This window comes from Temnothorax curvispinosus, unplaced genomic scaffold (genome assembly GCF_003070985.1).
Source record: "Temnothorax curvispinosus isolate PA1 unplaced genomic scaffold, ASM307098v1 QBEX01006738.1, whole genome shotgun sequence".
Classification (NCBI taxonomy): Eukaryota; Metazoa; Arthropoda; class Insecta; order Hymenoptera; family Formicidae; genus Temnothorax; species Temnothorax curvispinosus.
In genome coordinates this window covers 130,153-156,318 of record NW_020216518.1, presented here as the reverse complement: position 1 = coordinate 156,318, position 26,166 = coordinate 130,153, and the positions used below count along the sequence as shown (strand labels likewise).

The 26,166-nt window shown below is 40.2% G+C and overlaps 1 protein-coding gene across 2 annotated transcripts in view; it reads left to right on the top strand.

Annotated features, from left to right (window-relative positions):
- LOC112456317 overlaps positions 1-26,166 on the top strand; it is a 220,328-nt gene that overhangs the window by 107,408 nt on the left and 86,754 nt on the right. For both annotated transcript variants that reach the window (XM_025018773.1, XM_025018772.1), the window contains exon 5: positions 13,308-13,424. In XM_025018773.1, the coding sequence (XP_024874541.1) occupies positions 13,308-13,424 (117 nt within the window). The remainder of the gene's footprint in view (positions 1-13,307; positions 13,425-26,166) is intronic.

The following is a 26,166-nucleotide window of genomic DNA, read 5'->3' as shown; positions in this document are numbered from 1 at the left end:
TAAGGCCGTTTTAGGGAAATGCGTTTTGTCGCGAAATTACAAGAGGGATAAACGAACGAGAAATGTCTCGCGTACTTTCCTTACAGTTATATAAATATCACATACATACAAATATATAAGGAATTACACTTAAATTTCTATAATTAAATTATGGATGAAGATAATTCCTATTTGCTTGAAACTGGTAAACAAATCGTTTCAATTGTTGTCTCGTGCGAAGTAATTTTCTGTTTAATTAAATTGTACGTAGGTTTGTCACGATTTTCTCTGCTCGCGTGAGAAGACGTCGCGTACACGCATATAAGATTGTCATAATTCACGCATCGTATCAGGACGCCAAGACGATAACGTGATTACATATGTACATTACGTTTGCGACTGGAATATCAGACGGTACAATTCCTCGCCCGAAATTCGACGTTTTGCTCTCGAGGTGCGCTTCTAACGTCGCTTGCTTACCGCGCGAGCTGCAATAATGTATGCCGAGCACACTTCGTGAATTGTTTGCCCGCGCTATGTACACTTATCAAATTAGACACTCGCTCCGCTGATAAATCCAACATGAACGTTTGGTTGCCGCGCGACGTTCGTTACGCGTGGCATATAAGTGATACACGCATGGTAAACGCGACATCACAACGCCGAGCTTGCGCGTTTAACGTGCACCTCAAACGCGCCGTCTCCGCTCATGATAAGAACATTCCGAAATTTAATTTCTCCTGAGGTGGAAGGTAAATGAAGCCAGTATGTAACATTCGTGGCGCTTTAAAATCGGTTTAATTAATAATTGTTATTTACAACTGTAGTGTATATCATAATCTAATATTGCGAGTGGACCATTAATTCGCAAACTAACTCCGCCGAGAATAATACAAAAGAAGAATTTATTAAATTGCACGTTATAACCTTAATTTAAATATATTTGAAAAAATTGCACTCGTATAAAATTTATACGTTTAATCAATATTTGATACATTTTTTGCGTTTTTTCGGATTAGTTTTTATTTTGCGACGTTGTTCGCAACTCGACCATATTGAGAGAAAAAAAACAGCTAAAAATCACCAATTTTGCTGTTGAGCGAACAATGGACGATGCCCTTAAGCTTCGTTCCTGCATAGGGGACTATACGAACAGTTTTTATCAGGCGCCGGCCAATTGATCTGTGCGCCTCTGGAAATAATGCGGCCGTACGGTTATCGCCAACGTGATTTTACGATCGACTGGCGCGGACGAGACAATGACCTCCCGGTTATTTATTAGCTCGAATCTCTGCGCATTATGCGCGATCGAATCTGTCTGGATCGCGGCGTGCGTGATTGGTCCACGGGTTTACGCACGGGTTTAGGCGGTCTTTCAATACGAAATTCCGCTGAAATAAATCATTAGCATGCGCGAACCCGCAGCCGGTTATTATGGTTAAATAATCGCGTTATTGTAACTGATGGCGCGTGCAGCGCAATCCTAAAAACCGCATTATCCAATTCCGACGTATGTACAATCGTGAGCTTCCGTCGTTCTTTCCATTCGAAAATTATTTGCTAAGAACCTGGTAAGAAAAAAAAATCATTGGAATAAAGCGGAATAAATTTGCGAAACGTCTGCACAGTTTCGTAGCGGCAATGGATATTTTCACAATGATGTCAAGAGTAATATCTGCAGAAGTCGCGAAAAGAACTATATAATCCTTATTCCGCATTAAGATCACGAAACGTCGCTTAACACGTCTGCCTTTTCCCAGCTTTCTTCTGTTCGCTCAAGGAATTTACATAAGCCGATTTTTGCGCTACGTTAAACATGTATATTTAATACTTCTAACATTAATTAATTTTTTTAATTCTAAAAGGTGGCTAATCTCAGAAGTTCAATGGAGATTGATAAATAATGACATTCGTGTTTTCGTGATGGCGATCCGAAAACTGAAATCGTGCGACAATTAGCGAAGCTCGAAGTATCCTTCGACCACATCATTGTTCTCTTCCTCGTTTCGAATCGACTGGCCGCCACCTTTACCGCCCGTTCCTTCATCCGTCTGTCCGCGTGCGGACTAGCCAGAACGGAGGAGGGAAATAGGGAGGGAATAGTCTTGTTTTCAGAAAACTTCAGATCCAATTCACCAACTTTCCACATTACGACAATCCCGTTCAGACTCGAGGTCGCGTGGAGTAGTCTTTCATCCGTTCGAGAGTAAATGAAACTGCCGCGGAGACAGAAGCAGGAGCCAGAAAGACGTTCCGCGCCGGACAGAAAGGAGAACGCGAATCATCCTCTTCCCTCAACTTTACCGCTGATTATATACACGTTCCGGCAATTGAGTAAAATTTGTCTCGCCGGAAATAAATTGGTTAATGGATCTTCTCCGGATCACTGTTTCGGTGCACCGCGGAAGCTGCGCGGTAGCAATTTTTTGCAACTACACAGAAAGCAAAGATGGGAAACCTATATTCTCAATAGACGAGATCATTAAAATTGCTATAGTCTTGAATTTATTTGAAATTTTATAACACAATTCTAATTGAATTAAAAATCCACACCTGATAATACATGGATAATAGCTTTAGTCGAATATTCTATTTATGAAAAGAAATTTAGATAATAGTATGCTTGAAAGACAAAAAGAAATCTTTTCGATAACGAAAACATTTCCAAAGAAAGTTTTTCATTAAGTAAATGCAATTTATTACTTTAACAGCTTTAGCTATTTAAAAAGAGAGAGACTTAATTCTTTTATCTGATCCTACGAAACAATTTCATGGCGATTGCTCGCTTGCACAATATAAAAATGAATGTTTAATCCTTCGAGTATAGAACCGCATGACTGTCCATTTGATTTTGCAACGTATATAGTGTAGAATTTTTACTAAATTATTTGCGTTTTTTTCTCAAGTTTATAATACTATTTATTTACAAACATACCTAAGCTATATTTTATAGACAAATTAGAAAACTAGAAAGCGAGATACACTGAGAACGTATATACCTACATATCCGTGGGCGATTTTCTTATGTTGAGTACTTATATCCGCCCAGTGTTTAAAGGGTTTTAATCTGATATTCGCGTAAATTGAATGAATACCTCTCAAAACGCAAATTCGCGCCAGGGAACGCGTTAGAATTTCGCGATTAACAACAGCGCGCCAGATTCGTGCCTTATTAATGAAAAGTGAAATCATTGCTATTGAATCTGGCGTGTTACCGAAGTTTCACGCGCGATCGCGCAAAAACACACACCCGCGAGTCGTATCAGGTCACATCGGAAGCCAGAAATGGTAAGCTCCTCGCTTATCCGTACTCGTTTGCACTACCAGCGCGATTTGTGTCCCGCAGATCGTCGCTGGATTAAACGGGCTACCGATCGATGAGACACGTTCGCATCCATCGGCTCTCGGCCGTCGTCCGATTTTCGAGGGCTCGGCGAGGGCTCGATCTGCGTGCTCCATCCCTCTAACGGGCGCACGTTGCCGCGCCCCGAAATCGTTCTGATCGTTAGAAATTTGATTTCACGCTCGCCGCATCCATAACATCCTCCCTGCACGAACGCGAACAACGCCGACGCGGTAGTAATGGTACATGGAAAATAAGCTTTTGTGCCGCACGTATTGAGTGGAAATTTGATCGTGATTATCGCTGCGTGTAATTTTAATAATCTAAAAATTAAAAGATAGAAGTTGGATCATTTTCAGATCTAAATAAATGATAATAATAAGTAAATACTTTCTCCGGGCATACTGTTTATTTTTTAATAGTTAACTTACATTATAATGTTGATAATAGATAACATAATAGAAAATAACGATAGATACTGGCAATTTTTGTCTGAAAAATTGATATATAAAACGTGATCTATCACCTTTGTCCATTCGATCGTAAAGAGATACGAGCGACACGTAAATAATTTATATACCCGCGTAAAAAAGATAGCTTCTTTTTTACGTAACACCTAGTGTATACATGCACGTACTGTTCCCTCGTACTCTCATTTTCCGTTACTCTCGCATCTACCTGATGTAACGGGCGTAGTCCCAACGCGAAATAACTCGCATAAATCACCGATGGTTACGTAGGATACATTTCGTGCGATTCCACTGGCGGCAATGTTTTAATAAAACCCGAGGCCCAATTATTCAACTCGGCGACCTCAGTTCGCGTCCTCAAATGACCTGTGTACCGTATACACGTACTGAAATTCTTCACCTTTAACCAAATAGTCTGTTTCGCTATTTTGTATTTTATTCAAAAGGGACCTGTTCGGCCATTTATCACTTTTATTTCGGTCGTGTGTAGTTTGCAAAGGTATTTTGGCATTTTCGATAAAAACGATTGGCAAGCATCGTGACAAATAGCTGTCATTTCTTTTCGCAGTCGACGCCGAAGCCGCGGATCACGTTACGGTTGTTTGGATAGCCGTTAAGCGTTAAAAATAGCATGTACTCAAAGTTTTCCGCCTGCTTTCCCTTCGACCTTCGCTCTCCGCCTTCTCTCCGCCACGTATCTCGTTATCCTCGCGATAATCTGAAATCACACAAGCCGCTAACGTCAACCGGAGAGAAGACAGAGAAATGGTTTCGAGAACAACGACTCGACGTTGACAAACATCGCGTGTAACCATTTTCGAGCACCGCATCCCAGCGGATGTCAAAAACATACGTGGAACTTTGATACAAGCCTGACAGCTTCCGGTCACGAAATCCAGCCGTGGGATACGCGAGGATCTGAAATCCAAAAGCGGCGTACGTTATTCCATTGTTATGAACGGAAAGAGCAGAAGTCAGAGCGCGTGCCGGAGTAGTGTGGGAAGTAAAGTGAAAAAAGTTTTCAGCGCATCCCCGTCTCTCAGAGCCCCTTTTGCTCTTCTCGCTACCCCGGCCTCGTTATTCTTTTAAGACCCGCGTACAGCAGATCGTTTCCGAGAGAAAGAAGAGAATCCACCTTGTTGATTTATTCGACGAAAGAGTTACAAGAAAATTGTGAGGATCTTAACGTAGTCCAGTCAATTGCACTTTTTTTTTCTTTATTGATTGATCAAAGTCGAATCTCTGATGGAATATTCTTTCGTTCGAAGAGTTTCGTCGGGTTGTATTTTTTCAAGCATCTAGAGATCGTCGAGACGTATAGAAGCTCGCGAGGGGATGAGAAACGAAACAGCGTTGAGTAACTCTTGATTACTGGGGAATAGAAAGGACTGCGAATATACTTATTTCTTAACGAAAACTAATTGTCGGATATATATTTGCGTAATTTACATTTTAAGAGTGGAGCGTGCTCGTTAAAGTCTATTGCGTAAATGCAATTGGAGTTGAAGTAAATAAGAATCTCGACTAGCCAATTATCACGGTTCAGTGAATCGAAGTTCGCGATTTAAAAGCCGAAGTGATCAACTTAACGACGCGTCGACGAACCAGTCTCTCGTGACTTCACAATTTCAACAAAATTACTGCAATGTCTGTTTCGCTAGCTGCTATTTAAACGCCGAGCGATCCTCCGCCGTTCTGGTTAATCCCTCGTTATATCACTCGTTACTGATAGCTTACCGTCCGATCTCTCGTGGAGACATACTACTTAAAATGTACTTATTCCGTGTAATATAACAAATAGATTTTCAAATATCAGCAATAATTTTTTGCAATATATTTAATCATATCTGTGCTATAATGAGTATAAACAACACGAAATTTTTTTAATTATGAGTTTTTTACAGTATAAATTATCATTCAATTATTATATTCAGTTTCTTTTTATTTACTAAAGTCTTAATTCCAATATCGGATGATGACATTGATTATTAGAGGCAATTAAGTATAAGATTAATGAAACGGATGGAAAAAATGAACGCGATTTTATTACGGTTTCGCTACGGTAGTTGCAAAGGCACGAACTGTGCCCTTTATCGATTTTCCATCCTGCAGAGAGAGGTCAGCGTACCTTTAAAACTTTATCAGCTACTTATACCGTCGTTTTATCGTTTTCCCAAGAAAATCATTCAACATAGAATAAACTATATCGACATTCCTAATAGGTAATCCTAATGTGTGCCAAAGATAGTTCAAAGCACAGTGGTTGAGAGTGTGGTTCTTGGTTGCGGATAGAGTTATCTATTAGTAATTTATTCCACTTTCAGCGAAACTAACATTTTCATTCCAACGGTGATTCTACGAAATGTCGAGGATGAATAATTCTCCATGCTTTCGAAGCAAAAGTGGGACATGCACAGAAAAATTAAAAAAAAAAACGTATCTCAGTAAATACTTCGTTAGGTAAATTTGATTAAAATATCAAAAATCTAGATCATAAAATAAAGTAATGTATAAAATAAAATGTATATCACACAGCTATACACGTATACACGCTATACATGCTGCATTAATAAGACTACGACATTATCTTGGATGACTTAATTGCAAAAAATTTAACAAAGTTGGAAAAAGAAGTTTTAATAAAAGGCTACTTACAATCAACTGTACTGTCGTGTCTAATCTATGATCTTCTAAAAGGAAATTCTTCTAGTCTATCCCCCACAATCAGCCACTATCAGATAAGTCAAATTTGTTTTGGGTGACGACAGTACAAGTGCAATCTGATGGTGAAATCAACTGAAACGCGGTCCACGCAGTCAGAAATCAATTGACATTTTTGAATGCGCCGCTTGGAGAGTCGAGATTAAAGTGTTCCCTGTCGTACGAACTCAGCCGTTCGAAAACGAATTACAGCCACGCTTGCGCGTATTGCAGTAAATGGATTTATCTCTCAGTTGGCTTTGCCATTGACGCGTCGTCAGCGAACATTATTCCGGGTTAAGCCGATTTGTTTTACTTAAACCCGTAAAATGGGCGACCTTCTATCTGAGTTAAAAAGATAATTGAATTTTTCGATTTATATGTTATTATTCTATCGACACTGCCTGAACCTTTTTTCATAAATTTTGTAATGAGCCGATTTGATAGTCAACTGAATCCAAGTCTTTTAACCGTCATGATTTATTCAAATTTTATACAGAGCAGGGAGGAAGACATGATATAATACATTATAAATCAGCATCTTTTTCGAGCTTCTCGCGCACGATGGCGATAATGCGATTTCGATCACTATTGTCCGAGGCATCACGGTGTTTGCTAACGCGGTGGGCGATCCGCCAGCTTGCGCCCCGCATCACTCTCGATCGCACCTGGTGAGGGGACGTCCCTCACTTTTGTCCCTCGGGACTGCGTCGGTTTACATTTAAATTTATAATCCGTTCTTCGGAACGGAGGGGGCTCCGTCCGAATGCTCGCAGTAAATTGATTTGCTGTATAACTCCGTTCCCTCGCCGCCGCCGTCGCGCCGCGCCGTCGTTGGAAGGGTTCGCACTTCGACGGTGAAAAGAGGGTACAGCATGAAAAAGACATGGAAAGCTGTGCAAGCAGAATGGCGAGAAACGCCAGGGTGCGGAGGGCACAGCGGATGACGGGTTCGAGGAGGGAGGAAATGTAAAATACGAGATGGTCTGGGCGCGGTAAGCGATTTCCGGTTGACTGACTGACATCGGTAAGCTTGGCGCTGCCTCCGGGCAACCTTCTCACCGTCTAGTCGGTTTTCCTTCGTGTTCTCTCTGGACTATCCGCAAGCGGACGTATATAGGGGGGGCGTGTGTATTTGTTATGTGCAGACAACGTGTACGTACATACACAAGGGCCAGGATTCTCGCTACTCCGTTTTCCACTCGGAGGCTCGACCGCGATTAAGGTACTCCGCGACAAGACGCGCCAAATTGCATGGTATTTCGAGGAGGCGGTCCTGAGGACCCGCCATCCACATTGCCTGACAGCGATTTCGACAAGAACGCGTTCTTCCGAAGAAGTGACGTATGCTTGCCGAGATTTTTTTTTTATACGTTATATCAACGGTCTGAACCTATGACGTTATCGACGTTCAAGGATTTTATCGTGTTTTACCAGGCATAACGAAACTCCTGTCGCTCCAGTTATAACGTAAAATTTATTATGCCTTAAACAATTGTAGGTTTCTGTTCATTTATACTGTTTGATATTTAATACTTCAGTTATTATATTTACAAATTATAAATATAAATGTTTATATTATTAAATATAAATATGAATATTTGACATACGATTTAGTTCTCGTTATGCGTAAATTGCGGAAAGAGTACAGAATGAAAGCCTTCGACTGAGAATATTACAATAACAATTGCAATTATTCACTATAAATTGCGATATTAATTTATTAATACTCAAATAAAATTCTCTGATCGAGTATACGCCTATAGTATTGAGTATACTTACAGAACGTCGACATTCTGTACGTCACTAGTGCAGCTGCAATCGTGACTTCGAAGTTTCCGCGTAGCGCGAGGTCTCGGTCTGTCTGTTTCGCATTATACTGCCAAGAAGCACGGTCCACGAGTTTCCGTTTTATACCCCGGTGAGCCAGCGCGATTATAAGGGACTCGGGAAGACAGGGCCGTCCTAAATTGCACTCGAGTGTTTCGTAACTCCTCTCGACGTTGTGACGATATTCCCTCCAGATGTAGTCCACAAAACCCTGTGCGAGTTCCGAGAGAAATCTCCTCGTCGTTTCCTGGTATAACCCAACGAGACACCACTTCCATATATACGTACGTAAGATAATTCTTATTAAAGAGAAGAAAGATGAGGGCTGAGAATTTTCGTATCGCGTGTGCTCTCATGCTCGCGATATATATCAAAGAAACGTGCACGCGATGAAACTTGCGATGCTATCATCGCTTGACTACCGTGAAAAGAAAAATAAAGTACGTGTAACGGAACTGGTGGAAGGAGATCGTACAGTACAAAAGCTAATTACTTGATTATTAAATTATCTACCACTTTTTTAAATTAATTCTTAAATGAAACATGCTCTTAATAGATAATCATAATTTTTAGTCTCAAGTTTAGTTTTGTCGATTGTGTTGTAGAAGATCTATTTTTTTATCTTGAAAAAAAAAGAAAAGAATCATTTCGGCACAAAGAAATTTAGTTCCCTTCCATATCCCGTAGAACAGTGGCAGTCGATTGCCATACCGAAAAACCAGAACGGTCGGATAGCGGCCCTCGAGAAATCGCTTCGATCTTTTGGTCACAGACTCGGTTCGTCGTACGCAGGGAGGGATGAACGAATTGGACAAGAGGGGGGCGAAAAAAAGAGAACGATGAAGGTTGCTCCACTGCATGAGAGAAAATCGCGCGAAATAAAAGCATCCAATTTCCTGCGAATCGTCCGTCGGATTTCTCGGCGGACTTCCTCCTTGCTCTTCCTCTCGTCGCGGCGGCGTCCGACCGGCGTGGCGCGAAAAGAAAGAGCACGAAGAGCCCGGTTCATGCTTTTCACTGCCGGACACGAGATGCCAAATGCAGTCGGTGAAACGTGAAATGCCGAGGATCGCGAGTCGAGGGGATAAGGTGACTCGCTGTTGCTGTGAACGGCGCGAGGAGCGCGGCGCGGGCATTGCCATGCCGGAGCGCTTCTCGTACCTCCTTTCGTCTTTATTCTGACGCAACTTGGCATTTCAATTATTTATATCGCGCTATCAACGGCACAATGAAATCTCCGCGACACGTCTTCCTCTTTTCTGCCTTTGTTCTCCGGCTTCTTACGAAGGTTCCCCTTATTTGTTTCTACCCTCGTTGAATACTCGTGTAGAGCTCAAGCTCTGCCATATACAACGATTTTAGAAATAAAATGGACACGGAGATGAGCTCAATATTCAAATATACTATTAATAATTCTTTGAAAAATTACAAATATTCGCTACGTCTCGAGTCTAAAGAATTGTTAACGAATCATTGAGAATTCCAACGGCAATGAAGGTAGTCGCTACGAGTAATCGTGTTTATTTCGTTCTCGAGTCTTTCCCCAATACCAAGACAGCTTACTCGTACACTATACTGGCAAAGCATTGTACATCTCAAATAATAAAGACAACAGCTGCGGACTTGAATGCAAGAGCCGCAAACTCCCCGCTGGATTGCTGATGCGGCGTGACGTTCGCTTATTTGCATCGCATAATTGACAATACCGCTGTTCGTCAGATATTCTCCGCTCCTTTGGTTTTCCCCGTGTCGGTTCCCGTTCCACCTCCGACCCTTTTGCGCGGCGGCTGTAACGATCCCTGATATCCTTTATCCTCTGACGATGTACTTCGCGCTCGCCTGTCTCTCCATGTTGCACGTCTAACGAGTGAGAGAGAGCAAGCTTCTTATCGAATCGCATAGCGGATACGTGTCTCTGGTGCGATTTCAAGTTTTTGAGCGAGCGTGGAAAAAGAGCTGAAGTAGACTCGCGTAAGCCGCATCAAAAATGAATACCTTTCTTCCTGGAACCGGAAAAGACGGGCCGAAAGTAACGAGCCCATCTTCCCAAGCCACGTGGGCGCTTCAATTATTTATGACGTCTTGTTGATACCATCCTACACCAGTCAGTCACGCTTCTCATTGTTCTCTCCACTACTCTCCACCCTACTTATCGACTTATCCTCTTCTTCTTTCTCATTTTTGAAACATTAAGCCTGGATGTTTTTCCAACTTTTGCATCGAATAGATGTACATTTTGCATAAAGTACCCGAAAGTTTGTAATCCTACATGTGAAATAATTATATATGTACAGTCAAGTTAAATTAACATCATTAACGTTTCGTATTTTGCAATATCTTAAAAATAGACGGAATAATACGCGACAGTCATATTTTATCCGTAAACGAAAGCCAGCTGTTTGAAACTTTATCTGAAAAGTGTTGTTCTTCATAAAAGATGTTACAAAGCAACCGAGTTCGTATTCTCCGCGGAACGTTAACGGCATCGTAACTCGGATCAGAAGTTAGACCCGACCGGATTACGAGGAGATATATGTCCTCTCAGGCACCAATAGAGATCGAAGAGGATCGCGGCGCGACGATCGGATCCGCGACCTAACCCGTCGAAGCCGCAAGCAATTAATTCATAAGCGTACGCTCGACACAATGGTGAACTATAGTAGCACATATCCGTCTCTTCACGCAACAATAGCTCGCGAGCATCCGTACGTTGCGCGAATTGTATCAAGATTTGAATGAGCCAATACAGAGAGATAAAGGGGCCTGGTCCCTGGGAGGCCAAAGATATTACTACACGAGAATACACGTCTCCGCGATTGTCTTGTTGATATGTTAATTAACGTTATTGATGTTAAAGCAAGACCGCCCCGAGCACCCAATATGGGTATCTATTAATCCTGTCGAACCACGAATGCAGAATCGAGGTCGCGTTAACCGATTGTCTCAGTATTCAAATTGCATTATCCGACAAAATACATTATTGGCATGCACTGCAAATCTTCACGACTAATATCAGATTTTCATGCAAGAGTAGCTGAATAATTGATTAAAATTTTAATTATCACAAATTCTTTGAGTGACATGAAATAAATTACGTAATGCCAATCTGCCAATCTATTTGCAATTATTATATATATTTTTTAAAAGTAACGATGATTCTTTAATTCTTAACCGACAGGCTATTGTTTTAGCATTGTGGCAATGTTATATTAGATATATCATATGTAGGAGGTATATTCTGTATAGGTCATCTTTTCGTAGGAGGCTCGTCGACGCCGCAAAATTCTCTGGAATCTCGATAGATATTAATTAACCGAGCGTAGTATGGCGTATTTCGCCCGTTTTCCCTCTTACGAAGGTGAGACGAGACGGCAAGTCTGATTGAATCAGCATGATTCCCTCGTTGCGTATTACCCGTTGCGTAACCGCCTGATTCTATCCCGCTCATTCACCCCTCATGGATTCTCTCATTTCGTCCCTACCCCGAGAATCCTAGTCGACGACGCCTCGGGAAAACGAATCCTTTGAAGTCGCCCCGTAATCGAAGAAGTAATTCCAGCGCGACCCTCGTCGGCAATCGTTTTTCCCCGGTCGTATAGGGTCGCGCGTCTATCCCACGAAATGTTATTATCGGAAGCGCCCTGTCCTTGATAAAGACAATTAGCAGCGTAATTCACGCAACTTCGCGAGCGCATTGAATAGAATTAAGAAAAAGTACATATTTATGTGTGTATTTAACAGCAATGTACGCACATTGTATTTATATTTCGAAGCGATGATCGAAAGAGGCACTTGATAGCCGTATATAACTGTCTTAATGAATTCATCATGTATTAATTTTTCTAGGTTCAAAAGAGAAATATATATCTCCCTATAGTTATATTACTTTTGAGAACTTTTGATCTCTGTAAATATTATAAAGTATTTATGGATAAAGAAATTTCAGCATAAAGAAAAAATTTAATATAAAATCTGTTTTTTACCCAAATAAAATTTTAATATTTATTTCGTGTTAATGAACATGTTTGTAGCGATTTTGACCGTCTGTTCGTTAAAAATTACGCAACGCAAGTAACTCGTTATCCGGCTGTATCTACATTTTTTGCCTTTGGTTAAAACATTGCTTGATTAGAACGTAGCATTGAGGCAACCGGTCAATTCTACGCTTGAATAAAGCGGACGTATTCTTGTCAATGGCCGCATTTCTTTTTTGATCTCTTCTATCTTCTCATATCGCGCGAGTTTTAGGTTAAAATTACTACCGACATTTTCCTCGGACGGAACCCAAATTCAATTTTACTTTACACAATCTAATTTAAGCAAAGCGAAACTCGTACTGTACGTGGCGAAACTTGGTTAACATTAAACTTCGCACATATTGGATTCAAAATACGATTCCTACCAAATTCAATCTGGAATAGCAAGTACAGGTCTTAACATCACGGAGAATAAAATCAAATTCAAAGCACGTATACTGGAGTTGAGCGTAGATGCCACTTTGTAAAGTAAACGATCTCAAAATGAAAGGCTTTCCCTTTTCTCGTCGTCAAGAGATTGAGAATTTCGCGGATCCAGGATCAACAAGACAAAATTTTAATACTCGATTGTAATAAATGCAAAGACAGCCCACAATAAATATGCGAGATAAAGGATTTCTACCCTGAGGAAGGCGATGTCCTCGAAAAGTAATTTAAATATTCCAGACTCGGAGATAACAGCGAACAGAAAATTCTTACCCGACTTCACAGTAAAATATGCATGTTTCCTAAAACTCTACGACATAAAATTCAACTCGTCGCAATGCTCGGCGAGGAGAATTTCCCAACGTTCGCGCTCAGAGTGAGTTAACAATTCTACGTAGTGCTATGGGGCAGTCGGATCGAAAATTGTGGAAATTAATTAATTAACGACAGGAAAGGAAGTATCAGTTCGTGCGCTCAGAGCTAATGGACAGCTACTGGAGAGATTTTATCTTTCTGTTACAGGTGCGAGGGCGGCTGGCTTCAACTCGAGGGCAGTGCTCGCGTTTGCGGTCGCAACCAACGCTTCGACCGACCGGTCGTTCTCTTTTCAGACAAGCCGATGGCGATTCTACATATGCAGTGAGTACAGTACCTTTATCGCTTTATTTCAGTCAGCGCGAACGGTTTTTGCATTGTCACTTCGCTAAGTTAAAAGCAATAATTATTCCACTCGAACGAACTGCATCAATTACCATTAATTACGCTTCGCGTTATAATAAAATATCTTTTTAACAGAAGACTTTTCTACTTTATATACGTATAAAATTTGGAACATTCAAAGCATTCGTAATGGCACTTTAATGTTTCAAATAACATCGTAAATAGGAACGATCTTAAAGATTATCTGTTTTCGCCAAGTAAATCCGTGAAGATTATTTATCTTGCCGAAGTTGCGTACGAATATTTTTATGTAGGACACAATTTTCTCTTCAGCTTTCTGGAAATATAAGATTTTAGCAAGGACGATTGAATACATAAATATCTATCTGCATTGTCGCTAAAAAGGTTTCGCCGATTTCTTTTTTCGCACGTTTTGTACAGAACCATTGTGTTCCAGATGAATTGCGAGTGCGTAAAGTCGATTTAATGTTACTGCGCGAGTTACCGTCAGTAGCGCTATTGAGAACGAAAGACGAGGACGGACGGCAGAAGGATAGGTAGAATTCCAACAGCATTACGAAATAGGAACACGTTCTGAGCTAAGTGCTTCTTACTATCCCAAGTCGTTGCCCGATTCGAGTTACCCGAACGTGCACCAGTAACGCTCGTACATCGAATTTTACTCTTAAATACCATTAGGCACTGATATCGGAGAGAATTCGCGCTCTCGAATCTCCGTATCCTCACAAAAGTTTCTCTCGTCCTATATTAGGTATCGTAATAAATCGGACTGATTTCGATAATTTTGGAGAAAGAGCAAAAGCTCAGAAACGACGTGGCGCAGAGTATTTTACACGATTCGCACCTTATAAAAAGCGATTTCCATTATCAAGTAGCCCGGCTCTCGCTTTATCCGCCGTTTGTACTTGAACATCAGCTTCTGAGAAGAGTTTAATTTAAATGCAAATTGATTTACCTTTGATAAAGTGAAATGGGGTTTCCTCTGTTTACTGCGAAGGCGAGAATTATTTTTTAAATTAACTTTCTTGACGTCGTGCTCGCCACGTAACCGTATTTAATTACGCTGAAACTACGTAGAGAAGTAATAACGTGAAATTAATAGCTATTCATGGTTGATGTGCTCCGAAACGTTACGAGCATCAATGGAAATGGAATGCAAATTAATTATTACGTTTGATGAAATGTATTACATCGATTTATTTATTTATTTAATGGATGTTATCTGGCGGAGGATGTCAACATTTTATGATTTAATACGCGTGTGTGTTTGCAACATTGTAATTTGGGATTAATTTTTGAACCAATTATTTCGTTTTCTCATATTTATCGCGTCGATAATCAAATATAAATAATTGGAATCATAGCAACAGGCAATTAATGCGAGCGATCCGTAAAATGTTCATCTGCTCCGCAGTCGAGGTGAATTGTTATGGCGGTCGTCTGAGAGCACCGAAAAATCTGAATAATTGATTGGTACATATTGTTGGGCCTCACGGGAGTCGGTAAATGGTGGAAAAGTTGCAAATTTGTCCGTAGGTAAATTCCCGCGCGGCGCGCCTCCATTATTTATGTTTCTTAATTGGCGCGTCCAGAAAAAGCGAATTCTGTCGGACAACGAGAAGCTTCGTTACGAACTGCTCATTAAATATTTATGGCGAAATCAGTGCCTGCGCGTCGTCAACTAAGGTCTGCGTATACATAAAACATCAGCAGTTTGCCACGCAACTCATTTCTTTGATCGCGGCGCAAGATTCTCCGAAGATGTTTCCGCGAAAGGTTTTGATGATCCACTCGAAAGAGACAAGTCCAAATAAACGTGCAGCGAGTATCACGTGAAAACTGCATTTGACAAACACGTACATCTCTTCGAAAACAATATTAATTTTATATATTTTTACTATCTATCACACGCACACATTGAAAATCGAGAGACTCGCAAGAGTAACGTGGCTTAAAATTTAATTCTGTTAGCCGGTTCTAAAAGTAATTTCATCGTCCAATATGATGTTCAATAAATTTGTGGGGAAATCGCGCTTGATTTCTATCACAAATTGTTTCCATAAATTACATGCGAATGCAGCAACGTAGATAAGATAATAATTGTATCAAATAGCATTAAAGTAAAACTCGATGAGCGTAAAATTGATAAAACGTGCATGCTAACGTAATCCATAGTGAAACGTCATTTTGCAGAGAAATAATTCATTTTTAGCTAGTAGGAGTTAAACCTTTTTTCTCTCTTCTTTACGTACGCATTAATATCTAATTAATTAAGTTTATATTTGCCACACACGTACAATTGATAATAATTTTAATTCTACAACAGTTTTAATTGTATGACGAAATTTCTTGATCACAACGTGAGAAAGTATAATTATTTGTACGATATTTGTTACATAACGGTAGAAGAATAAGAGAATTCGGAAGAAGTCACTATCGAGAGTATACTTTTGACCCGGAAATGTCTTTCGTGTTATTACTCGGCACTTTCTCAGCGAAGCCTCCGAAACGCGGCTTGGTTGGTATGAAATTTATATAAGTTGAGAAGTTGAGTGTAATGTGGCAAACCCGTCGCACGCGACTGGCATAAATGTGTCAAGAAATGATTTATGGCGTTTAACTTCTCCGCCAGTCCGTGGCAACTTCTTATATGAAAATATCTAGGAAACTTAACAACAAACGACAATCTATGAGTCGTGATGCACGATATTTATCTCTCAATAAGAAATTAAACAGGATATGTCTATGGATTGGTCGAGAAAAAAGAGAAACAGAAATAACATTTTGTCGTGTTTTGAATAGTTGTTTTTATTATCACAGACGAAGAAAACGATATAATTATGATAGTCAAAAATTATCTCGCAGACGAATCGGAATGAAAAAGAAATGAGAAGAAGCGAATTTTACGGACGACTAAGCGTGCGCAGTGATATAAAATAGCGCGACAAATTTTTCATGAATTTTCTGGCTGAAAATTTCCTATAGTGCCGCTTAATTGGTTAAATTAACGAGCCGCGACGAAAATTTCGTCGGATGGGATCCTCGAAAGTACACAATGCACGTGAAACGTCGCATAATATTTTTCACTGCGTCGGCTGTAAAGTAACGACACGTATCCAGCCGAATTCGAGGCAATAATCGGATTCCCATGAAATTTCAACGCGCTCATTTCCATAACTACGTCCTTTTACGTCACCGTGAAACATTGAAATGGACTGAATTATTCAACCGATAATACGCGGCTCATACGCGGAATACGGACGGAAACTTTGTCTGTTATGTTTCAACATATTGCATAATGCACTTTAAACTACGGCCGTTGTCCACGCAGGATATAAACCGTAATAAGGTCAATATACGATCTCGGTTTATCGCGCAACGGGAGTGCTCTCGTGAGGAAAGTACGAGAAATATTCGTTTGCCTCGCTTATATTTTTCTTTTACCAATATGTCAGATTTATTCGAAAATCTCTTTTTTTTCTGAAATGGAATATGAAACAAAAATAACGAAATATACAACAGAAATATTGAACATACTATCCACGTTTGGACATTCACAGTGTTAGTAAAGTTTTGTTTATTGTGTATCACTAAAATGTTTTTTATAAAGAGATCGGCTGCACGGATCACTGCTTACTTCTCTTGCTTATTGTTAGTAGCAACTAACAATAAGCAAATGAAGCAAGCAGTGATCCGTGAACCTGATTTGTTTACAAAAAATTTTATAGTGATACGTAATAAACAGAACTTGACAAAATTATTTTAAAAAAGATTTTGAAGAGGATATTGAAACGTTTATAATAATGTATAAATAAAAGTTCAACAACGTTGATTTTAAAAGTTGTTGAACTTTTGTTTACACATTATTATGAACGTTGCAATATCTTCTTAAAAATCTTTTTTAAAATAATCTTATGTGTCCATATACTATAAAATATTTTTATAATTAAAAACGCAACAAAGGTGAAAGATTTAACACGAAGTACCTATAAGTATATATTAATTTTGTAATAGCACAATTCGCGATTAATATGGTATATTCTTTCGTGGACTATATTATTATAGATATTGTTTACTCTTAATTAAATAACTTTGACGTACGATCTTATAATTAGTATCATTTCTTGGACATGGTGAATCACACATATATGTCACAGTACATATTATATTTTGAAATTTCGGACAACCATGGTCTATGATCTAGATCTGGGATTTTACCGCGGCGGAATATCTGCCGCAGGTATTTTACCGAAATGTATCTATTAAATACATTTAATACTTTGCAACTGCATATCGTATGTATTAAGTGCAATATTGCTAATTTTCTCGCCGTTATTAACATTATTACAACGGAATTATAATACCTTACGATCTTCGTACGCGCGCACAGAATCGATGAATTTATTGTATGACCGAGTTTGCGGTATTATTTTAAAACGCGAGAGATGAAAATTAAACTAGTGGAATAAAATTCCCCGCCGGCAGCTATTTATTTTCTATTTGTGTATACCGTAATAATGAATCTGCACAGAATTTGCCATAGAGAATTTGACAATTTCGCAAAACAATGCTCGCAGCAGCAACGATGCTGCGCACAGTCGCATGCGAGAGGATTGAAGTAAATTAAGCGTAACCGACGATGAGATTACTACTGAATTTTGGACAATTCTTGTCTTCATGGCAAGTTTACACCAAGTCTCTAACGTACTACGTTTTGAGAGCGCATGATGTTTGCATCCTTCCCGTATCTCTTTCTCTTGAAACCCTCTGTGACGAAAGTTTGCAATCGCTATTTACCACCGCGAAGATACTAAACTACAAAGCCGCGTTTTCAGTTTACTTCGACGACCGTTAAATTGGATACTCGTTTCAGCTTTAGTCGAATTTCGGCTTGTTGTAAAGCTTCAACGATGTAGAAAAGCTTTCCGCCGAAACTTAATGTACATCTCACAATGAAATGAATTATGTGTTGAGACGAGGGCAAGCGATAACGATGCTTTTGCAATTAAAAGTGTTTGCGATTTACCTTTGCGATCTGCATAGAAAGTTCGAGGCGTGTACTGTTCGTGCACTTTGACAATCTGCATAATTATATGTTTTAGATGTTCCTTGCTTATGCCGGAGCATCAATCCTTTCTTTCACAACTTCTAATTTACATGCAAATTAATTCACTTTTGATGGAGTAATGCGGAGAGGTGCCTTTACTCGTGACGAAATTAGTTTATTAAATTAGTAGCTCTAATTTTTGCCATTATCCGCTTCGAGGTTGTCGCCGTTCGCAACATCATACAGTCACGTCAAACCGTATTTGATGTTCAATCACGTAACCGCAAGTTAATTTAGTTGGACGGCCATCGAACACCAAAGGACGGGCGCACTCTTTTCTGAGTTCGCGGCATTTCCAGGCGGCTTAAGTCCTGCCATCCTAATTTTCGGTTCGTTTCACGCCGCCACGGCAGCCGCCTCGAACTTCCGCGAAACTTAGTCGGTCGACAATAAAATCGATATCTTGACAAAAGGGAACGACCTCTGGCAACGGCATGCCTTATGCGATCCATTAGGTGAATGAAAAGACAGGAAAGGCTTTGCGCCCACCTTTTTTTTATAGCCTGCCATTATTCGTCGACCTCTTTCTCTTTCTCTCCCGTTCTTTCTCTTTCTTTATATAAAAGGCATCTTCGTAGAAAAATGTCTCTAGGCGAAGAAATGGAGTTCGTATGTTTATTTCAAAGTAGCTTCCTTAGTGTGCAGCTTCACGAAGGAGAACAATACGGGTCCTATCGAAATATCATTTTCGCGAAAAGAATAATATCCGATAGATTGGAGTTTTATCCGTCGGGAAAAGCGCTTTTCTTTTAGGTACCATCGATCGAATTGCTTTTAGGATACCACGAACGGAGCAGGAATGTCAGACGGCAGGAGATCTTCAATTTCTCTCAAACGATAAATCACGATTGTGTGTCTCGTGAAAAATATATTCTTTTGTTTTCCAAAGATTGTTTCTGAAAATTTTATTATCGGACATTGTTTTATTATGTTATTAAATATGGAGTGTAATACATCCGAACAGACAACATTAGGATTATCTTACAACAGAGAAAGAAAGAGAGACGTTGGCGAGAAGCCATAAGTAGAAAATCTGAACAAAGAACTCGTACGTCAAAGAATAAATTGGAACATCACCGCATATATATAGAATTACTTGGAAATCTCTCGGTCTACCTACAATTAACCAGAAGCTACCCCTACAGCTAGTAGTCGGAACAAAAACGCTATCTAGAAAGGTGCAGTAGAAGACCAACAGCAAAGAACTTTCTTTTCCTTTTAAAAGCGAATAAAATAGTCTACGTGTTACTTTCTGAATTGTTTAAATATATCCTACTCAAATTTCTTTTATTTAAACTATTTATACTGCAAATTAACATATATATACCGGAATCTTGTACTGAAATATTTACTGTAATTTTATTCCTCTGGTTATTTTATCGGCAAATTAGGCTAATTAGAATATAGATTAGATTGATTAGAATATAGATTCGTCTGCATATTTGCAAGTACTGTTGTCAGTTATTTTTTATTTTCACAAATACTTCTTTTTATTTCTTTATTATTATTATTATTATTATGTAAGAGGGAAGAACGTAACATTTTGCGGCGATGCATTTATTTGTAAATAGCAGTTCTTCCAAAATAATTTTATGTGTCTTATTACTTGTAAATTTATCCTATATCTTACAATTATAATTATATATTAATTGAAGATTTAGTACCAATAAGACTGAAGAACACTTTTTACTTCCTAATTTTGTTCGATGATTGTTATTTAAAGTAGTAAGTAGAAATTAATAAAATCTCTCTCTCTCTCAAGTTACTTTTTTAAATATAATTACATAAGAGATATTTAAAGGACATAGGCGATCGTTACAAAAAAACCACTTCACAGTCAATACAGAAAATTGGAGTAGCACGAACCTTTCCACTAGACTGAAGAAATGAAAGACAGATCGTGCGTGGAACCCCTGAGAGAGAGACTGCGGAGAAAGCCTATCGTGTCTTAGCTGCGGGTGAAACAAAAAAGACGGGAAGAAAGAGACGTCTTCCATATCCGTCGAACTGTGCTTTCGATTTTGCGCGTAAGCCCACTCTTCCTCTTTATACCCTTGTCAGACTGCAACCCTGATTGAATGGATGCGGGCTTGTGCCACGTCTGCAGCTCCGAATTGCTGAACCTGTCGCGAGGAAAGACGTGAAACAATCCTATATAAATAATGGAAGTAAAAAAAGAGAGAAAGAGAGAGAGAGAGAGGAAGATATACGATTGTAACAATTACGATATTAAGGTTACTGTAAAATCTTGCTTACACAAGCCGCGGCCGTGGTTCCAATTTCACAGACATGCGATATTTTATTTTACGTCTTCGCCGTGCCTTTGTGCAATATCGCTTCGTCGAATAGTATGCGTTTCCATGAAAATAACACTCTCGCAAGCGGACGATTATTTCCCATCGTTCAAGACATAAGATTCTATTTGCGACGAATGAGAGGTTACCGCGCGAGGAATTGGACTGACGTAACCGATCCGGCTTAATCGCAAAGAAAAATTAGGTTCGTTATCCTTTCCCGGTGGGTATCGATTAGCAGATTAGTTTTATCGAGTGCCACGGGGGCGGATATCTCGTATAGCGTATAGGAAGACGGAAAGAAAGAGCCTCGAATCTGATTCCGGCAATCTGTCTGCTCGAGTCGGACCCGAGTCCACCCTCTCTTTTCCTCGCGAGGCCGGGGATACATTTTTCGAGATAATTTCCCGTCAGAACTCCCCCGGGATAGCTGTGCGCGCTCATCGACTCCGGTGGGATGGGGGAGGGCCAAGATAAGCCCGCGCAATATCGGATTCGAATCCTACGTACGAGGCGTGGGGTGAGAGCACCCTGGGGTACTTTCTGGTAGCCGAGTACAACGCGATGGCGGCATATCCCACGCGATCCACACGTGCGCGATTTATTCGCCGGCGCAAGATGAATATTTTATTAACCCATTAGGATAAGTCGACAATTTATGTCGAACGGATCTCGCGCGATAAAAAAGGATTTACTTAAGGGGACATGCTGAGATGTAGAAGCGCGCTAATATTTTAAGCATTGCTCATTGATAAAGATCTTTGTTAGCAGGCGTAAGAAAATATCCCGCGATAATATCTCACTAGATAAGCTTATAAAGCTAACAACGAATATTTTTAGTCTCTGTTTAGTCTCACGTGCTATTATCTGTATTTATATATCTATAACGATATGATTCAAACGTTGGATATAAAAAAAAATTCTTTATCTGTCTTTGAAAATTTAATTAATATATTGAGTATTATGAATTTATTCACATACACATGATAAACAATATTGTATTTAAATAAAGAAACACTTTTCTCTTGTCTTAATAATAAATAAAATGCACTGCGCAACAGTAAGGGCCGGATTGAATTTTCGTATAAAAACTTTCGCGCACCTGTGGCAAGGTGTCACGAGATGAAACACCTACATTAGGAAAGTAGAACTGTTAGTCAACACCTCATTATGAAAATTACTCGTGCTATTCCGTAACATCGTTGCTCTTCCGGCTTCACGTAAGATATAGAAGAACGGAAGGCAAAAGGGAATTGCGCGCGTGCGCGGATGAGGATGAAGTGAATGTGGAGTACGCAAATTACAGGACCATAACGATTAATGTTAACGACACGCATTAGCAGTCTTGTTACGGACACCGGCAGTCCCACTGCACTCGCTCTTGCCGAGAACAACCTGCTGACCTTAATTCGCGTGAAAGTGTTAAGTATCCTCCATATGTCAAATCTGTCACACGCAAAATATTTTCGATTTGTTGCGAACGTTCGAACGCTGTGAGCAAACTGTCAGTTGAATAATTGTTTCTGAAAAAAAATGCAAATTTTATAAATAAATAGTTCCGCGTGTACCTCAATTTGTTCGTATTATACATAGATATATATACATTATAAGTATGACACGACATCCAGCACACGGCTGTTACGTTATAAATGGTCTTCCATTTTCATTTGTTTGCAATTCTTTTTCCGATGCAATTGCCCTTTTAATAAGTTGATTTATAATGATAATTGCATATATGGTATCGTACTTTTAGAGTTCTCTCGCAAAGAATTAAATATTGCCATACTCAAAATTTTGGACAATTAGAAAGTTAACAGATATTTGTTATGCATTTTTTGTTTCTATGTTTAATAGATGAGATATCGTTATATCATACGTCATACAAAGTTTGAATAATTAGCGTATCGTTACGCGCGCAATGAATCGCGCGTTGTCTAATTGGTTATTTGTGAAGAAGCATAGCGCGTAAAATACGATATGGCGATATTATTTTCCCGAACGTTAAGCAATTAATTGGTCACGCATATTATTACCGTCAATGACACGGCCACTTCCGCTACGAAAATGATTAATCGCGTCGCTACCATATTTCCGAAGGTAACGCAGCCCTTTCGCGTGGACCGTCGCCCTCGGTGTAACGCCGTACGTAATTGCGCATCATCGAATTAGCCTGGACCTGCCGGTCAACCGTGCAGATAGTTCTAGCGATAAGAATCGAATTTCGTATACACGCCATTCTCAAATGGCCGACCTGGTGCACCGGTGCATCGATAAGAGTCAAATTCTGCGTGAACAAATCCCCAGTGTCGTGCCCCGCGCTTATCGATCATTTACGGCTAAATGGCTAATTGTTTGTTAAATGCGAGACTTACTATATACCGCGGTATCTCATTCGCGCGCGGTTTGGCTCGATATCTCGCTTTCTAGCCGCTTTTGTGCCCACAAAACAACGATCTTTATCGTCGCATTACCGCGCTGCCGCTCGCTTTCGGTATTTACATGCATCAACACACACACGTGTTACTGGGTTAATGCAAAATTTCAGATTTAAAAAATGTACGCCGGTACAATGTAGTCATTGCAGTTTAGTCGAGCTAGTTTATTCGAGAATCAACCGTTCGACCGCGTCCCCACCATTAAAACACAACGTTTAAACCTCTAGGAACACGAGAAGGCTTTCCTTGCTGAAAACGAGATTTTTCACGAGGAAGAACAATGGTCGTTTATCACGTGTAATCTTCCACTCCTGCGAATTAAAAGCGAATCAACCCCATGCCGCTCTTTGCTGCCCGCCGAATGCAAATCAGCCGAATTTCACCTGCATGGAGGCAAGATAAAGCCTGAATAAAGCCCGGTGCAATAACGATCGCGTCTAACGCAGGGAACGACGAGACGAGAGAGGTGTGTAAAATGTTTGATCGGGGAGACTTGTATTTCTGACGAAACTAGGCCCCGAGAGTTTGCCCCACAATGGCAATCGATGGCGGTGGAAACGCAAGGCAGAAAATTGCATCGCGGTACGCGGGCCACGTCGTTCCCTCGCTCCTCGTAGATACCACGGGAAAGTTGAAATTCCCGAAAGCGAATGTCAGTTAAACTAACGAACGAACCCGGGGCTAAAAACAGAGCGTGAAAAATAGTCACGAAAATGACATGCCGCGCGCGCGCGCGCGCGACGTTGTAATTTTAGCAAATATTAATCCGCAGACATCACTTTTCGCGCTGTAATTATAACTTCGGCGAAATTCCCATCAGTCGAATTGCACGTAAGTATCCATAGAGAATAATTTGTGTATCCATTGATATAATTATAGCTTCTATACACTTTCCGAAATCTAATACTTGCACAAATGAGTGCGATATTAACTTTGACAACAACAAAGTTCGTTCTCTTTTGAGCCTCTTATCCGAAAACTAATTTCCCCCTTTGACACGCAGCGTTGCCTAAACACATTTCGCCTTTGACCTTTGACCTTTCGCCTTTCGGCCACCCCTTTTCACGATGTTCCAGTTCTGTATACACAGACTGCGACGATTACCATTTTCAAACGTTTAGTCGCTTTTGCGCTCTCCCTCGTCCGCCGACCCAATTTCGCTCTGACGAATTTCTTTGCCTTTTCTTTTCTCCCTTCCGTTTAATTAAGCTACGGGAATTAAGCAGTAGAAAGTCCCCATTTGTTATTCATTTTAACCGGGAACCTGCGCCTGCCTCGGCGTGGCATTGCAAAAACTGTCTTGACAGTCGGGAGCTAATTCCATTTTACCTATTGCTGGTAGTTTCACGCAATATAAAACAAATACGATATTGCCTTTACAAAAAGAAATTAATTAAGGTATATCCTAATAAAGACATTTAATTAAAATATATATCTTAATAAAAAGCATTTAAACGTCAAACGCGATATTTGTTAAGAAGCTTAAACGCATTATATAATATTTTATCGAGGTATTTGTCGAAAAACTTCGATAAATAACTGCCTATTATTATGTCGAGGCTTGCAAAAGAAACTTTAATAAATTACTGCCCATTATTATGTCAAAGCTTAAAAGATTTACCAATCTATTTTTACGCACACAGCAGAAAATAGATATCGTCGTCAATATCACATAACAGGATTCAATTCAATTAGCTATGTTTCTACATGCACTCATATAGTTTATTTCTGCAATATGCAATGAATTGTGCTATTTAAGAATTATAAATTATGTTAATTTCTGGTACTTTTTAATTAACAGTGAAACATTATGATGCAATATAGATATACGTAAATATGCCCGTATACGTGCGCACATAAAATGTGAAAGAGTATTATTGCATCAGCAAAAGCTTTATACGATTGTTAATCCTTAACGATTGGATGTCGTATCGCAAATTATACGCACGTACTATATCGGAATTAATCCTCTTTGTGCGTATGAGCGCCGGTCGGGGCGATGTCGGGGAATTGTGCCCGCGTCGTCGAAAACTTCGACAAATCTCCGGGATCGAAAACAGCGCAAAAGGCAAAGCCCGTAATTAACGCGTCACAGTCATGCACTTTCGGCATTAATCGCATCGGCGAATTGGATTTACGAGTCGCGAGAGCGATTTTCGACATTCACCTGTCGACCGCGTTTCATCGGTTGTACTTCCGTAAGCCCCGCTCGCATATATACCGTGTGGCCTGCCTAATGTTCCCGCTTGACACATAATCACGTCTTGCGCCGCGAGTTATCGACGTTAACGACCCGTAAGGCCCAGCCTAGCGTACTTGTTAATCGCGCGGCTTTCGAGGCAACGCCAACGTCGGAATTCAGATTAACGTGCCTCGCGGTAAACTTCATCAGCGTCACTCGTGACGACGAGTTCCGGCCGGCACGTTTGCTCGGCAGATATTTGATCTCCGCACGGAATCGAGTCCGGTCGCGCCGGCGGCGGTACAAGCCACGATCCGCTTCCCTCGTCGGTGCATTGGATGGCGAACTAATAAACGCGACATCGATACCTGGGGTGCTGTATGCACATACCTATGTATACGTAGGCATTGCCACGCACAAATGAGCGAACTCCCGAAACTTCCCGGAGCAATGTAGTTTTCGCCAATAGCGTCACGATGACACTCATTCGCGAAACATATACGTATATCTATATAGGTAGAGTGTGTAGACCTACAGCATGTCGTAACGTAATTGCGTGTCGTATGCACCTGCGATCGAAAAGTCAAAATTATAGAAATTTCCAGGATTCCGCGATTGACAAAGGATATACTTCGTAGGATCTTCGGAAGAGGCTATCGAGCGTAGAATTTGTAATTTTCTG